Source organism: Gekko japonicus, unplaced genomic scaffold (genome assembly GCF_001447785.1).
Source record: "Gekko japonicus isolate JY-2015 unplaced genomic scaffold, Gekko_japonicus_V1.1 scaffold2406, whole genome shotgun sequence".
Classification (NCBI taxonomy): domain Eukaryota; kingdom Metazoa; phylum Chordata; class Lepidosauria; order Squamata; family Gekkonidae; genus Gekko; species Gekko japonicus.
Window position 1 is genome coordinate 87,983 of NW_015173211.1, and position 17,387 is coordinate 105,369.

Genomic DNA, 17,387 nt, shown 5'->3' on the forward strand with positions numbered 1-17,387 from the left:
CGGGGGGATGCCATCCCCCCGGGTGAGGTGCGGGAGGGCGGGGCCTGGAGCTCCCTGCTGGTGCCCGCTGGAGGTCACCGCCGGCTGTGGGGAGGACACACTTCCAGTGATGTCAGGGTGTGTGGCATATGCTAATGAGTTATGCTAATGAGCCCCCCTAGCTCTTTTTCTACGAAATGACCCCTGTCTGATTCTATGTCAGAACACTGCCTAGCCTAACTGGAAGTTGCTTAAATGTTATCAACCTGCCCAAACTTTTGCTATGGTCAGGCCTCACCTGGAGTCCTGTGTCCAGTTTTGGGCACCACATTTGAGGAAGGATGTTGACAAGCTCGAGCGTGTCCAGAAGAGGGCAACCAGGATGGCGAGAGGGTCGGAATCCAAGTCTCATGAGGAAAGGTTGAAAGAGTAGGGGATGTTTAGCCTGGGAAAGAGACGGCTTAGAGGGGACACGATTGCAGTTTTCAAATATCTGAAGGGCTGTCATGTAGAAGAGGGAGCAGATCTATTCTCTCTTGTTCCGGATTGCAAGACTAGATCTAATGGGTGGAAATGACAAGGGAGTTGATACTAGCTAAATATCAGGAGAAACATCCGGACTGTGAGAGTGCTTGAGCAGTGGAACAGTCTGCCTCGGGAGGTGGTGGATGCTCCTTCGCTGGACGTTTTCAAGCGGGGGCTGGACGGCCATATTTTGGGTATGTTGTAGGGCTCTCTTTCGGCTGTGCTCCTGCAGAGTGCAGGGGGTTGGACTAGGTGACCTACAAGGTCCCTTCGAACGCTATCATTCTATGATAAATAAATAAATAAAGATGCTGTTTGGTACCGCAGATCCCACCACCACCACTACCCATATCACGTGGCCCGTCCAGGACACCCACCTGTCGTAAGCCAGCCTGGACTGATACAGCTGCTGCTGCTGAAGCAAGAGCTTGGCCTCCTTCTCGGCCAAGAGGTTCTGCAGGCGCTCCTTCTCAATCTCCAGCTCCATCTTCTGCAGCAGGAGCTGCTTCCTCCTCTCTTCTGACAGCCTCTTGCCCCGCCCCTCCTCTTTCGAACTGGAGCCCGTGCTGCCATTCGGCCCCGAGGAAAGCGACGGGCCAGGGCGGTCCGGAGACGGTCCGCAGTGAGGCCCGGGAGGTCTTCTTGGAGTGTGGTGGCCCTCTTGGAGACAGCTGCGATCTGCGCTGCAAGCCTTCTGGTGGAAAGCACACGTTGAAAGGGGGCATTCGTTGTTCCTTGGACCAGCGTCAGGAGTTCTTTTCACACGGGGAAGCGCCTTTGACTTGCCGGGGGACACCAGGTTGTTGCATTTCCCGTGTAGCCGGTGTTCCGGCAGGCTGCCGCTCCAGTCTTCTGGCCTGCCATCGTGGATTGAAACCTCGGGGGCGTGGCTGTCTTGACACCGTTGAGCCGCAGGTGCAAAAGGAGTGCCTCGGTTGTTTCTGTACAGAGTCTGCGGTCTCGCTATATTGAGATACGACCCGTCCGGCTCCAGATGCGGCTGACAGAGGCTTCTCTGGTGGGACATCTGTAAGTAACGAGAAACGGAATCCAAGTTTAACCTCTCGAATGCGATACGATACACCTTTAACTGTTCCTTTTCTATGGAGATTGTTTCAGAGAGTAGCCGTGTTGATCTGCGGTCGAACAGCTAGATTTGAGTCCAGGAACGCCTTAAGAGACCAACGAGAGTTTCGGGGTCTGAGATTTACAGAATCAAACCTCCTATCACCCCATGACGGACAAAAGGGAAATACATCTTTATGCAGAGAGTGATTAAAATGTGGAATTAGCTGACAAAAATGTAGTGATGGACACAGGCAGAGACACCTTTGAAAGAGGGATAAATAGATTCATGGAGGAGGTGACTGAGGGGAACCTCCATTTTGAGAGGCACAAAACTTCTGAATCCCAGAGCCAGGAGACATCATCAGGGGAAGGCCTCAGCCTCTGTGCCCTGTTGTTGGCCTTCCAGAGGAACTGGTTGGCCACTGTGTGAGACAGGATGCTGGACTAGATCGACCCTCACTGGTCTGATCCAGCAGGGCTCTTCTGATGTTCTTCTCAGGGGAAGGCCTCGGCCTCTCTGCCCTGTTGTTGGCCCTCCAGAGGAACTGGTTGGCTACTGTGTGAAATAGGACGCTGGATAAGATAGACCCCCACTGGTCTGATCCAGCAGGGCTCTTCTTATGTATTTATGAAGGCCTTGGCCTCTATGCCCTTCCTAGGTTCTTATCAGAGGAAGGCCTTGGCCTCTACGCTCTGTTGTTGGCCCTCCAGAAGATCTGGCTGGCCACTCTGTGAGACGGGAGGCTGGATGGGATGGACCCTCACTGGTCTGATCCAGCAGAGCTCCTCTGATGTTCTTCTCAGGGGAAGGCCTCGGCCTCTCTGCCCTGTTGCTGGCCTTCCAGGGGAACTGGCTGGCCACTCTGTGAGACAGGATGCTGGACTAGATGGACCCTCACTGGCCGGATCCAGCAGGGCTCCTCTGATGTTCTTATGAAATCCCACACCCTGAAAATTTTGTCGGTCTCTGAGGCGCTACTGGACTCAAATCTCGCTGTTCCTTTTCTAGTTTTCATCACTGGCTCAAAGAGCAAAACAACTCCTGCTTGAATCAGTCAGCTCGGAGCAGTCTGCTGATCGACACCTAACGCAACTCACCGGAAAATGGTTTTCGAATGGAAGGGATAAACGTGCTATCAAATCTGCAATTTAATTCTGTCTACACAGGTACGATAAATATAAAACCACTGCCTGTGGGTTCGAGGGTATAAACAAGGCACTCCAACCTATCAAGGAGCTGCGAGTTTCTAGGGTTACATAAAATCAACTTGAAGTGTGGCAAAAAAGGAGGGGGGGGAGAAGAGCATTAAATGTTAATGTCTGAAAATGTTTAATTTTGAATACGAAGCCAAGAAATCCATTCAGCCACTATAAATACCGTCTGATTGGCCATTACGCAGCAGGGGATTTGATGTAAAACATTTCACCTTGCACTGAATGGGATATTACTTACTGTTGGAAATTTGATGAGAGTTTTTGAAATATCCTTACAGAAACACTGATAAAGAACTAGACCCACTTCCTGTAAAATACGCTTCGGCATCAAAAGCTGTCATTCAAGTATAAAACGCGCTTAAATCCCACCATAAAAGTGGATTTTTTTTTTTCAATTAAGTTGGGCTGGCGATGAGACTCTGATAAAAACTCCAAAGCCGGAAAGACACTGCAATTTGCATTCCGCTGCTCAATCCAAAGGTTCCAGGAAGGGGGGGGAGCGTGTTGGAGGGGTGTCAGACCAACAGTTTGCGGATCTCGCATTGACAGGCATTCAAAAAGTACAGTGCGCATCACGGCCTACTTTCTACCCTCTGGTTAATCGCAGCCCAACAGCTTTCCCCCCCTTCCTCAACCCTAACGCGTTCGTAGAAGTACGCTTTCTATGGCTTGCACCTTTGCTTTGATAACCATGTTCTGTCCTCCGTTGTGCCCTGCATTGTGCGCGTGAGGCGGGGGCAGCGGCAGCATTTGATTGTATTTCAGGCCAGAAAGACACAACCCAGATGTTCTCATGGGGAAAACCGGGCCCTGCGGGATCTCATACAGTTCCGCAGGGCCTGTAAGACGGAGCTCTTCCTCCAGGCTTTCGAGAAGGAGCCGCCACCACCACTATTCTACCATCGTGACATGATCTTCATCTACCCTACTACTGGGAGGGGGGCAGATGTCGCCTGGCGGAGATGGGAAACATCATTCCTGGCGCTCGCGCCATTAATAACACTGGCCGCCAATAGGGGATATCACTTATCTTGGGGAGTTAGTGAATTGTAAGCACCATTTTACTCTGTATGCAACATGTTTTATTGTTAGTGAATTGTAAGTTAGTGAATTGTAAGCACCATTTTATTCTGTATGCAACATGTTTTATTGTATTTTATAATGTTTCAGCATGGTCGTTTGTTAGCCGCCCTCAGCCACTCGGGTAGGGCGGGATATAAATCCCTATTAAATAAATAAATAAACCAGTGCAGATGCTTTTAAATGTCTGACCACGGACATGGGGAAAGTTGCATATTTGATAGTGCCTTATTATGATTGGAAAGACGCACGATGATAGTGCCTTATTATGATTGGAAAGATGCACATATTTGATAGTGCCTTATTATGATTGGAAAGACGCACGATGATTGGAAAGATGCACGATCACGTGGAAAGACGCACGATTGGAAAGACGCATGAGACTGAAGGGGCCTTCGTCCATCAAGGTCAGTACTGTCTACTCAGAGGAGCAGCGGCTCTCCAGGGCCTCAGGCGGAGGTCTTTCCCACCACTACTTAACAGGAGTTGCCAGGAATTGAACATGGGACCTTGTGCATGCTGAGCAGATGCTCTTCCACTGAGCCACGGCCCCTCCCACCACTGGTTCATCCAGGTCAGTATTGTCTACTCAGACTGGCAGCGGCTCTCCAAGGTCTCGGGTGGAGGTCTTTCACATCGCCTATCACTTGATCTCTTTCTTCTTCTTAATGACTGTCTTCATGACAAAAGTCATGAAGAGCGAGCGATCTTTTCAGCTGGAGATGCCAGGGTTTCAGCCTGCTCTAACATTAAGCCACGGGCCCTCCCCTAAGACATTCCGGCTGAATCAAGCTGACATTTCCCCGATACCTTCTGATCAAATTTCCCCATTGGTGAATGAAGGAACACACAGTACAAATCCTAATTCTACACTTCAGCATTGACATACAGCTCGGATTTCCATGCAACCCCTTCCCCGTTTCTGCCCAATGGCTCTTGGTAATTCAGCTGGTGTGGGAAGTCAAATTACAGTAGGGATTCCATGGGATCTCAATGGGAAATCCAGCCAGTTCAACCCTGAACAGAACCGGTCTGTCCCATCCCTTAGCATTGGGGAAAGAAACCGGGGGGAGGGGGGGGAATGGAATTTCTACACTAGTTTAACTAGATTCTAGTCCAGTAAAGGTAAAGTTTTCCCTTGCTCGAAAGCTAGTCGAATCCAACTCTAGGGGCCGGTGCTCATCTCCATTTCAAAGCCGAAGAGCCAGCGCTGTCCGAAGACTTCTCTGTGGTCATATGGCTGGCACGGCTAAACGCCAAGGTGCACGGAACGCTGTTACCTTCCTGCCAAAGTGGTACCTATTTATCTACTTGCAGTTTCTTGCTTTCGAACAGCTAGGTTGGCAGGAGCTGGGGCCAGAGACGGGAGCTCACTCTGTCATGCGGCACACTCGGGTCTCAAACTGCCGAACTACCGACCTTCCAGTAGCACCTTACAAACCAACCAGACTTTTGAGGTGTCAGCTTTAGAGATTCCAAGCTTCCTTGGTCAGGTATCTCGAATCTTGTCGTTCTACTGCAAACCAACACGATTACCCTCTGCAACGACCCTGGCTTGATTCCCCTTCCAATACCTGGCAAAGCCCTGACTGATGTTCTCTGTTAACTGCAGTCTGCGGTGATGCAAAGCTCTATCTCCTTATCTCACGTCTGCATGAATTAGTCATCAAAATTACGACACTTGGCACAAACGGGTCAAAAGGTCCCAAGAATGCAGACGCCCGTAAGGATACTGACTGCTTGTCTGTGAAAGCTTGCATGAAAACAGTGAAAGCGCAAGAGACGCCAGAGTGGCTACCATCCTTTTCAGATCCGATCTGGAAGCGAGAGAGCCCTTGCGTTTCATTGCAGACACAGGTGACAGTAGTAACAACAGCCCTTCATCGCCGGCAAAGCAGTGGTCCCTTTGAAGCAGAAGAGGTGGGGAAAGGGCATGGTTGACCCAAAGAAAGGTTAAAAAGGTTAGGGCTCTTTAGCTTGGAAAAACAACAATTGAGGGGTGACATGATAGAGGTCAAAGGACAGGGAAGGTAGAGGAAAAAGTACTTTTCTCCCTTTCTCACAGACCAAAGGAAGTCCTTCTTCGCCCAAAGAGTAATTAACGTGTGGAATTCACTGCTGCGGGAAGTGGTGGCAGCTACAAGCATAGACTGCTTCGAGAGAGGATTGGATATATGGAGCAGAGGTCCATCAGTGGCTATTAGCTACGAGGTATAGATGGAACACTCTGTCTGGGGCAGTGATGCTCTGTATTCTTGGTGCTTGGGGGGGGGGCAACAGTGGGAGGACCTCTGGAGTTCCGGCCGTGCTGGTGGACTTCCTGATGGAGCCTGGGTTTTGGTCACTGTGTGACACAGAGTGTTGGGCTGGATGGGCCATTGGCCTGATCCAACATGGCTTCTCTCATGTTCTTATGTCTAGGGCAGTGATGCTCTGTATTCTTGGTGCTTGGGGGGGGGGCAGTGGGAGGGCTTTTGAAGTTCTGGCCCTGCTGCTGGAACTCCCGATGGTACCTGGGTTTTGGCCACTGCATGACACAGAGTGTTAGACTGGATGGGCCATTGGCGTGATCCATTTATGGCTTCTCTTATGTTCTTAAGAGCAGATGTCCATGTTTGGACATAGAACACTCTGGCTGGGGCAGTGATGCTGTGTATTCTTGGTGCTGGGAGGGGCAACAGTGGAAGGGCTTCTGAGTTCTGGCCCCACTGGCCTGATCCAACATTGACTTCTCTTACATTCTTAAGAGCAGAGGTCCATGGGTGGCTTTTAGCCACACGGCATAGAGAGAACACTGTGTCTGGGGCAGTGATGCTCTGTCTTCTTGGTGCTTGGCGGGCAACAGTGGGAGGGCTTCTGGAGTTCTGGCCCCGCTGATGGACCTCCTGATGGCACCTGGGTTTTGGCCACTGCGTGACACAGAGTGTTGGACTGGATGGGGCACTGGCCTGATTCAACTTGGCTTCTCTTATGTTCTTCCTTTGCCGACTGCTTTTCCTCTTGCGAAGTCAGGGACCTGGCACTTGCAAGGTGAACAAAGGCCCCCAAACACTGGCAGGGGTAACAGCAGCTGGCAAGGGAAAGCACCTGCTCCCTCCCTGTGCTGTTTTTGGCTGTGAAGACACACTTCCTCACGGGTCAGATGCAAACCAGGATGGTGAGCGAGTTGGAATCCATGTCTTACGAGGAAAGGCTGAAAGAGTTGGGTATGTTTAGCCTGGGAAAGGGAAGGCTTAGAGGGGACAGGATTGCAGTCTTCAAGTATCTGAAGGGCTGTCATGTAGAAGCAGATTTAGTCTCCCTTGCTCTGGATTGCAAGACTAGTGGGTGGAAATTTTAAGAGAGTCGTTACTGGCTAAATATCAGGAGAAACTTCCTAGCTGTAAGAGTGGTTGAGCAGTGGAACAGACTGCCTTGGGAGGTGGTGGATGCTCCTTCGCAGGATGTTTTCAAGTGGAGGCTGGATGACCATCTTCCAGTATGTTGTAGGGCTCTCTTTTGGCTGTGCTCCTACAGGGTGCAGGGGGTTGGACTAGATGACCTACAAGGTCCCTTCCAACTCTAACATTCTATGATTCTATGAAATCATGCATTTGAGAAGAGGCCGTCATGCTAAAGTTACGGGTGGCTGCAGCATAACATGGAGTTTGCCCCCCCCCCATCAGCATCCCGTTTTTGTATGTCTGAAAAAATCCCAAAAAACAATGCTAGTTTTCAAGAGCTGGCGGGACACCAAACAAGCCTGGCCCATCTGTACCCCCATCCCCTCTCCGTAGACAGTTTTATTGCCCTACAACAAGGAGTCCGGTTTTGTCTCCCAGCTGCTGCCGTTACGCCCTCTCGTCCCTTGGCCCTTTCGTTGAAAGAGTTGCTAAGAAAACTCTCCACTAAAAGAAATATGCAAAATTAAAAACTGCAAGTAAAAGATATCCGACGTACAGGCTCGTTCCTTTTATAGCCCTATCTTTTACTCAAATCTCCGTTTCAACAAAAAAAGAAAGAGAAGAAGTCTAAGATGAATCATTACAAAGCACCTAAGATGGGACCGAGATTGCCTATATTAATACTCCAAGATAAATAAGGTTGATAACAACATAAAAAAAGGTTAGTTGCCTATTTTCTTAGCGGGAGATAAAGTGCCATTGTGGCTCATGAATGATGTATGATGATGATGATTGCCGTATCTCAAGTACGCCAACCTCGCTCGCCCCCCAAACCCACACACAATGGGAAAGGAACGGCAACAGAGCCTACATTGTTCTCCTCGGGTGAAGCGCGATTGGTGGGAATGCAGGGATGTGACTTCCAAAGAGACGATTCCAAAACGGAACTAGATAGCCGTCAGGGTCAGAACAGGCATGTGCTTCGTGTGCAAGGGGTTCCCGCTTTATCGGTTTATTGAGCCAGTTTCTACCCCGCCTTTCCACACTGCCAACTTGAGCAGATCAAATAATTCACTGGCGGGATGTCCGTGCCCACCCCTCTGGGCATGCGCGGTGGGGTTCCCGCGCATGCCCAAGGGACTGGGCGCGAAAATCCGTTAAAAGAGCTTGCTACAGCACCGATCGATCCAGCGCGTGCGTACTAGATCCCATTGGTGTGAAGCACAGAGACCACGTTGAAGTTCTAGATAGCCGTCAGGGTCAGAACAGGCATGTGCTTTGTGTGTAAGGGGTTCCTGCTTTATCTGTTTATTGAGCCAGTTTCTACCCTGCCTTTCCACACTGCCAACTTGAGCAGATCAAATAGTCGAGTACCTTCAGTTATTACTTCCACCTCCTTGAGTATGAATATTATATAGCAGAGCCCCTGAGTGCAATACTCCCATTTTAACGCTTTTTTAAAAATTGCTATTGATGTGTTAATCGGTGTAAGCCGCCCTGAGCCTGCTTTTGTGGGGAGGGCGGGGTGCAAAATAAATACATAAAATTTCCAAAAAGGCAAAAAGTGAGCTCCAAACTGTGGTCCAGGGCAGCTCAACGTACTTCTCACAAGACGTGTGGTGTCACACCTATCTGCGTCGTTTATTTCCCAATAATCAACCGTTTACATGGCTTCTTGACACCCAACAGACTTTCCTCTCTACTGCACCCGACTCACGAGAATGTTTTACATTGTTCATTAACCTCAACAGCCGCCCTGTTCGATGGCCTCCAACCCCCTGGAGCCAGCGACCTATCAGAGGCAGAGAATGCCTGCCCAAGGGATTCACATGGATTTTCACATGGTGACCTGGCTGGAGGACAAAACTGAGTTTCTGCATCCACTCCACATTCTCTCCCGGAAAAGTCTGAAAACGGTTGGTCCTATGTATAGCCCGGACCAATGACCCCCAAAAGCGGAGCCCGCAGGCGAGAGCATGTAGTGATGGCCACTAGGGATGACAGGTTCCAGGTGGGACCTGGGGATCCTCTGGAATTATGGCTCATCTCCAGACTACAGAGATAAGTTCCCCTGGAGAAAACACATGCTTAGGAGGGGGAACTCTATAGAATTGTACCCCACTGGGGTCCATGTCTTCCCCAGGCTCCATCCCCAGAGTTTCCCAACCCAGAGTGGGTAACTCTAACTCCCAGCCCCTACCGGTGGCCGGGGGGACCTGGCAACCCGACCACAGACAGAGACAGCTGTAAATGGGGATTAGACAGATTCATGAAGGAGGGATCCACCAATGGCTACTAGCCATGGTAACCAAGTGGAACCTCCACATTCAGAGACAGCCAACCTCTAAAGCCCAATATCAGGAGGCAACATCAGGGGAAGGACTCGAACTCTATGCCTTGTTGTTGCAATGCCAGAGGAACTGGCTGACCAGTGTGTGGGACAAGATGCTGGACTAGATGGACCCCTGTTCTAATCCAGGAGGGTGCTTCTGATGTTCTTATGAAGGCCTCGGCCTCTATGCCCTGTTCTTGGCTGTCCAGAGGAACTGGCTGGCCACTGTGTGGGACAGGATGGTGGACTAGATGGACCACTGCTTCGATCCAGCAGGACTCTTCAGATGTTCTTATGAAGGTCTCAGCCTCTATGCCCTGTTGTTGGCCATCCAGAGGAACTGGGTGGCCACTGTGTGAGACAGGAGGCTGGACTAGATGGACCCCTGGTTTGATCCAGCAGGACTCTCCCGATGCTCTTATCAGGGGAAGGCCTCGGCCTCTATGCCTTGCTGTTGGACCTCCAGAGGAACTGGTTGACCAGTGTGTGAGACAGGATGCTGGACTAGATGGACCCCTGGTCTGATCCAGGAGGGTGCTTCTGATGTTCTTATGAAGGCCTCGGTCTCTATGCCCTGTTGTTGGCCATCCAGAGGAACTGGCTGGCCACTGTGTGAGACAGGATGCTAGACTAAATGGACCACTGCTCTGATCCAGCAGAGCTCTTCTGATGTTCTTATGTTATATTTCAGACCACTGCTTTTCTCTCCAGACAGGCATTTTGTGGTAAGGGTAAACCCAGCCACACCCCGTTTGGAACTGACCATCTCTTCAAACACAGTATCATGACTCAGGAGACATGAAATGGCTTGAGGAGGTCACTCCTCAAGGACAAAAGGGTACAACACAGCTACATCACCACAACACAGCAGTGGCGGGCCAGAATGCCCACCTTCTGCCATCTCGAGCGTGGGACAGACCCCCCTTTTTTCACAGGAAACATCCCCCTCCCAGTGCTCGGTCTAGAAATTAGCATTCAGTACGTTGCCAATATTATCAACATAACACAACAAAATAAATCAACGGCTCTGACTCCAGGGTGGTGGCAGATTTTAATCCAACCCCCCCCCCCCCCGGTGCCTGCCCTTTATTTTACCGAGGGCTCGGCGGTGCAAGACCTAGATAAATATTTCAGAAACGATACCATTCGCGAGCAGGTCAGGTGGCCGCCGTCTCCCAGTGCATTTGGAGTTCACGCGGAAGAAGGGCAGGCGGACGGGCGGCCTGCATCACTAAGTCGGGGGCTGGCGCACACACAGACCTGTCGGCTGCCTGCTCGGGAATGCAAACGGCAACAGCTGCATGGTAATCTCTGCCAAAGCCCCGTCCCGGATAAATGGAGCGCGTTCTCCCAAGTGCAATTAACTCACATACTCTGGCAGCTTCTTTCTTTCTTTCTTTTTTCCTGCTCGGAGATCATCAAGGTAGATTACCTTCCAGCATATGAACTAAATACTTACAGGTGTTATATCATCCGTTATTACTTACAAACTTCTGCATTTAACAAGACATCCCGGCAAAATGAATGATCTCATTTATGAATTATTTATCGGCGCCCGCGCAGCATGCTCTTGGCGTCATCCGTGGCCTTTTCCAGGTCACGTGACACCAATTAGAGCCGAATTTTAAATTATTCAATAATCTGAACTCTCTTGTCATTTAACATATAGATATCAATGCAGTAAACAAGTCTAATGGGCCCCGGAGGTTTGCATCCACCCCCCTCCCCAACCCTTCCCGCCCGTCAGCCGCAGAGGCTGTACTCCACGTCCAGAATTGGAATAAAATAAAATAACCAAATGCACACACACACATGCACACTTACAAGGTTTTAATGTATGTTATTTTGGCCTGCCTTAGGGATTTCATATCATCACTTACAAGCATTGAATTTAAAACATATTAAAAGTCATTACCTGGAAGGGATTTTTTTTTAAAATTTAAATTAGTTCATACTAAAAAAGAATGCTTACAAAAACTGGGGGGGGAAGAGAGATCATCTGGGATGAAGAAGAAGAAGAGATTGGATTTATACCCCGCCCTTCGCTCCGAGTCTCAGAGCGGCTCACAATCTCCTTTCCCTTCCCCTCCCCACCACAGACACCCTATGAGGTGGGTGGGGCTGAGAGAGCTCTTTCGAGAACTGCCCTTGAGAGAACAGCTCCGAGAGAACTTGTGACTGACCCAAGGTGACACCGGCAGGTGCATGTGGAGGAGAAGTGGGTAATCAAACCTGGTTCCTCCCAGATTAGAGTCCGCTCTCCTAACCACTACACCAAACATAGAAAGATTTGAAATGAAGTAAAACATGGATAGGAAGCACGGGGGGCGTCTTAAATGCGGCTAGATTCAAGTCCGGTAGGACCTTCTCTGGGTAAAAGGATTCGGTAGAAGATGACCCGAAATACCTCTTGCCTGAGACCCTGGAGAGCTGCTGCCAGTCTGAGTAGACAATACTGACCTTGATCGACGAACAGTGTGATTCCATAGAAATTGCTTCATGTGAACCTTTTAACCCCTTCGGGGGGGGGGGAGGAACCCAGCAGCTCACATTTCCTGAAATCCGCGGACACAGAATCATAGATTGGAAGGGACCTTGTAGGTCATCTAGTCCACCCCCCTGCATTCTGCAGGAGCATAGCCAAAAGATAGCCCTACAACATCCCCGAAAGATGGTCGTCCAGCCTCCGCTTGAGAACGCCCAGCGAAGGAGCCTCCACCACCTCCTGAGGCAGTCTGGTCCACTGCTCAACCACTCTTACAGTTAGGAAGCTTCTCCTGATATTTAGCCGGTAACGACTCCCTTGTAGTTTCCACCCATTAGATCTAGTCTTGCAATCCGGAGCGAGAGGGAGTAGATCCGCTCCATCTTCTACAGGACAGCCCTTCAGATACTTGAAGGCCGCAATCCTGTCCCCTCGAAGCCTTCCCTTTCCCAGGCTAAACAGAGCCAGCTCTTTCAACCTTTCCTCGTAAAACTTGGATTCTTTAAGAACAACCGTGGGAGGTGGGAAGTCCCGTCTTCTGCCATTAACGAAACCCAAGAACAGTCTCACCAATAACCCCTCGCTGTGTTTATGATTCAGGAGGGCTCTTCACGCTTTAAGATAAAGAAGACTGCCTTATGCCATGCCGAGCTGTGCCACCCGCGCACCAGCTCTCGGGGGGAGGGGGGGCCTTCCCGTGCTGTGTGTCCCCGAGGCTTTCTTTCCAGCTGGAAGCCAATGTGAATGAACCCGGATAGGCATGGGCACAGCTCATGCGCTTCACAGCCATGCTTCGCCCTCTCTGGGGCATGAGAACACCACATTCTTACAGTGCTCCTCCGTGGCCGATTCCTGGGTAAGGGCAGGGTGGCTTCCCCCTCAAGCCCAACAGCAGGATGGACAGAAAGGAAATAGTTCTTTACCCAACGAATGTGGAATTTGCTGCCAGAGGATGTAGTGATGGCCACTGGGACAGATGGTTTTAAACGGGAATTGGACAGAGTCGTGGGAAAGGGGCCTATCAATGGCCTACTAGCCACGGTGGCTATGGGGAACCTCCACATTCAGAGGCAGAAAACCTCTCGGTATCAGTACTAAGAGGGGACACTGATGCCCTCTTGTTGGCTTTGGTTGGCTACCAGTTTGGTGTAGTGGTTAAGTGCGCGGACTCTAATCTGGGAGAACGGGGTTTGATTCCCCACTCCTCCACTTGCACCCGCTGATGTGACCTTGGGTCAGTCACAAGCTCTGGCACAGCTGTCCTTGAAAAAGAGCAGTTTCCGTCAAAACTCTCTCAGCCCCACCCACCTCCCAGGGTGCCTGTTGTGGGGAGCGGAAGAGAAAGGAGTTTGTAAGCCGCTCTGAGACTCCCTTGGGTAGTGAAGGGCGGGGTATAAATACAATCTCTTCTTCTACTACTACTCTGTAAGACAGGATGCTGGACTGGATGGATCACTGGTCTGATCCAACAGGCCTCTCAAAAACATAACGAGAAAAAAAAAAACATAACGAGAGCCCTACTGGATCAGAACAGTGTTCTAGACCAGTCCAGCATCCTGTCTCACACAGCCGTCAACCAGTTCCTCTGGACGGCCAAACAAAAAGGGCACAGAAGCCGAGGCCTTCCCCTGATGTTGCCTCCTAGCTCTGGGATTCAGAGGTTGACTGCATCTGGACATGGAGGTTCCTTTTAGATGCCACTGATAGACTTACCCTTCATGCATTTGTCTAGTGCCCTTTTAAAACCAGCTATGCCTGTGGCCATCGCCACATCCTTTGGCAGCGAATTCCACGTTTTAATCACTCGTTGTGTAGAGAAGTATTTTCTTTTGTCTGTCCTGAATCTACTACCCAACAGCTTCAGTTTGGTGTAGTGGTTAGGAGAGCAGACTCTAATCTGGGAGGCCTGGGTTTGATTCCCCCACTCCTCCACATCCAGCCAGCTGGGTGACCTTGGGTCAGTCACAGTTCGCTCGGAGCTGTTCTCGAAAGAGCTCCCACAGCCCCACCTACCTCACAGGGTGTTTGTTGTGGGGAGGGGAAAGGAAAGGAGACTGTAAGCTGCTCGGAGACTCCTTCAGGTAGTGAAGGGCGGGATATGAATCCAATCACTTCTTCTTTATTGGATGCCTCTTTGGTGTAGTGGTTAAGTGCGCGGACTCTAATCTGGGAGAACTGGATTTGATTCCCCACCCCTCCACTTGCAGCTGCTGGATGACCTTAGGCAAGTCGTAGTTCTGGTCAGAGCTGTTCTTGAAAAAGAGCCGTTTCTCTCAAGAGCTCTCTCAGCCCCGCCTGCCTCACAGGGTGTCTGTTGTGGGGAGGGGAAGGGAAAGGAGTTTGTAAGCCGCTCTGAGACTCCCTTGGGTAGTGAAGGGTGGGGTATAAATCCAATCTCTTCTTCAGTGCACAGACTCTAATCTGGGAGAACCGGGTTTGATTCCCCACTCCTCCACTCGCACCTGCTGGATGACCTTGGGCAAGCCATAGTTCTGTCAGAGCTGTTATTGAAAAAGAGCAGTTCTCTCAGAGCTCTCTCAGCCCCACCCACCTCACAGGGTGTCTGTTGTGGGGAGGGGAAGGGAAAGGAGTTTGTCAGATGCTCTAAGACTCCCTTGGGTAGTGAAGGGCGGGGTATAAATCCAATCTCTTCTCTCTTCTTCTTCTCTTCATATACTGCAAACACATTCCCCCTTTTGCCAGCCAAGATTATCATGTGCCCAAAATTCCAGAGACAATATCCCAGAAGGAAACAGTCTCTCCCTTTGGTAGAAAGACACCCTGACAGGACCAGACTGAGACTTGCTTATGGAGTACACGCAAAGCATCTACGAGCCTGTACTCTGTGTTTCTTCCTTGCACGACAGCAACAGGACAAAGTTTGAATTCAGTGGCACTTTTAAGACCAATGAAGTTTAATTCCGAGTATCAGACACAATTCTTCGGATTCACATACAGCAAGGGGCCTTAAGGCTTTGTTAAGATCAGCTAGGCTCGCCAAACTGCTTGTCTGCCTGCGATGTCTGCACTGAAGCTGAAAGGAAGAAAGCTGAGACCCGTATATTTACGTTGAATTTCTTCGTTTAAAACATTTCTGTCCTGTCTTTCCACCCAGTTCAGGGTCAACAAGGCCCGGTGAACACTCAAACAAAACATTAAATACATTAAAAAGCATGCAAAACAAAAACGTCTTCACTTGGAGGCAGAAGACAACAGCAAAAGAAAGAAAGAATAAATAAATAAATAAATAAGAGATTGGATGTATACCCCGCCCTTCACTTGGAGTCTCAGAGCGGCTTACAGACTCCTTTTCCCTTCCCCTCCTCACAACAGACACCCTGTGAGGTAGGTGGGGCTGGGAGAGCTCTGAAAGAAACACTCTTTTTCAAGGACAGCTCTGACAGAGCTACAGCTTGCCCAAGGTCATCCAGCAGCTGCAAGTGGAGGAGTGGGGAATCAAACCTGGTTCTCCCAGATTAGAGTCCGCGCACTTAACTACGACACCAAACTGGCTCTCCCAGGGGAAGGAGTCCTGGGGTTTCAAAGCCACAACTGAGGCGGCTCATTCTCTGGTTGCCACCCATCTAGCCTAAAATTGCAGAAGCACTCAAGACAGGGCCTCCAAAGATGATCAGACTGACTCGGTAGGTTCATATGGGAGCAGGCAATCCTTCAGGTATGCTCACCCCAAGCCAGATAGGGCTTTAAAGCTCAATACCAGCACTCTGAATTGGGCCTGGAAACCGGTACTGGTAGAACAAGACCGGAGTGATATTGTCCTTACAACCTGTTTCAGTCCTCGTTCCGGCCACAGCTTTCTGGATCAGCTGTAGCTTCCAGACACTCTTCAAGAGCAGCCCCACATAGAACACACTGTAGTAGTCTAATACTGAAGTTACCAGAGTATGTACCATAGTAGCAAGATCTTTCCTGCCCATGAAGGGCCACAGCTGGCTCACGAGCCAAAGCTGGAGAAAGACACCCAGGGCGACTGTAGAGTGCAGGGGGTTGGACTAGAAGACCTGCAAGGTCCCTTCCAACTCTAACATTCTATGATTCTATGACCGTGGCCACTTATTTATACAGCAAGAGTTGGCCAAGTTCATTGTAGCTGGCTTTGGCACTTGGCTCCAATAGGCAAGAGCTACTTACTGCCCCTTTCCAACTTTATACCGCCAGCGAACGAGAGGCAATAACCTTAGGAGGATTCCTTGTGACTCTCAGCCTGTACCTGGAGAGGACAGGACTCCAGTTGCCGAAGTCCATTGGTGGACTCCCCACCAGTCTGCCCCCGCTGGTAGACCTCCTGATGGCCACTGTGTGACACAGAGTGTTGGACTGGATGGACCACTGGCCTGATCCAACATGGCTTCTCTTATGTTCTTATATTTGGGGCAGTGATGCTCTATCTTCTTAGTGTTTGGGGGGGGACCACAGTGGGAGGGCTTCTGGAGTTCTGTCCCACTGGTGGAACGCCTTGATGGCCACTGTGTGACACAGAGTGTTGGACTGGATGGACCACTGGCCTGATCCAACATGGCTTCTCTTATGTTTTTATATTTGGGGCAGTGATGCTCTATTTTCTTAGTGCTTGGGGGAACCACAGTGGGAGGGCTTGTAGAGTTCTGGCCCCGCTTGTGGACCTCCTGGTGGTGCCTGGGTTTTGGCCACTGTGTGACACACAGTGTTGGGCTGGATGGACCATTGGCCTGATCCAACGGTGGCTTCTCTTATGTTCTTATATTTGGGGCAGTGATGCTCTATCTTCTTAGTGCTTGGGGGGAGACCACAGTGGGAGAGCTTCTGGAGTTCTGGCCCCGCTTGTGGACCTCCTGGTTGTGCCTGGGTTTTGGCCAATGTGTGACACAGTGTGTTGGACTGGATGGACCACTGGCCTGATCCAGCATGGCTTCTCCTATGTTCTTATGTGCGAAGACTGAAGCAGAACGGGAATGGGAAAATTCAGAACGCGTGTCTCCCATTAGTGGGTCCTTGCCTCCGCTAACCATCAGGCTTCCTTGACTTCCTCTTTCAAGGCTGCTGCGCCTGTTTTGATCCTCTGCCTGGTGAAGCCAGCTGTTGCCTAGGCGGGATTATGCCACAGCAAATAAGTCTGACGGCCCCCAAGGTGCCCGAATGGTTGCATCAATTTGTTGCTACGAACACACAGAACTGCTCTTCTGGAATTTGCCATTAGTCATTTTTTTTTCCTGCATATCAGAACGTTTACGATTGTTGTTCCTCAGCACCATTTAGGCATTTTTCCCCATCCAAAACACCTCACTTATCAACTGAACGCTTACAGCTATTAGATGGGGGG

At 50.2% G+C, this 17,387-nt stretch overlaps 1 protein-coding gene across 1 annotated transcript in view; it reads right to left on the minus strand.

Annotated features, from left to right (window-relative positions):
- Positions 1-17,387, minus strand: part of LOC107120053 (protein hinderin-like) — a gene marked incomplete at its 3' end in the record, with an annotated part of 111,715 nt that overhangs the window by 10,400 nt on the left and 83,928 nt on the right. The window contains exon 3 of the mRNA XM_015422693.1: positions 882-1,531. Coding sequence (XP_015278179.1) covers positions 882-1,531 — 650 coding nt within the window. The remainder of the gene's footprint in view (positions 1-881; positions 1,532-17,387) is intronic.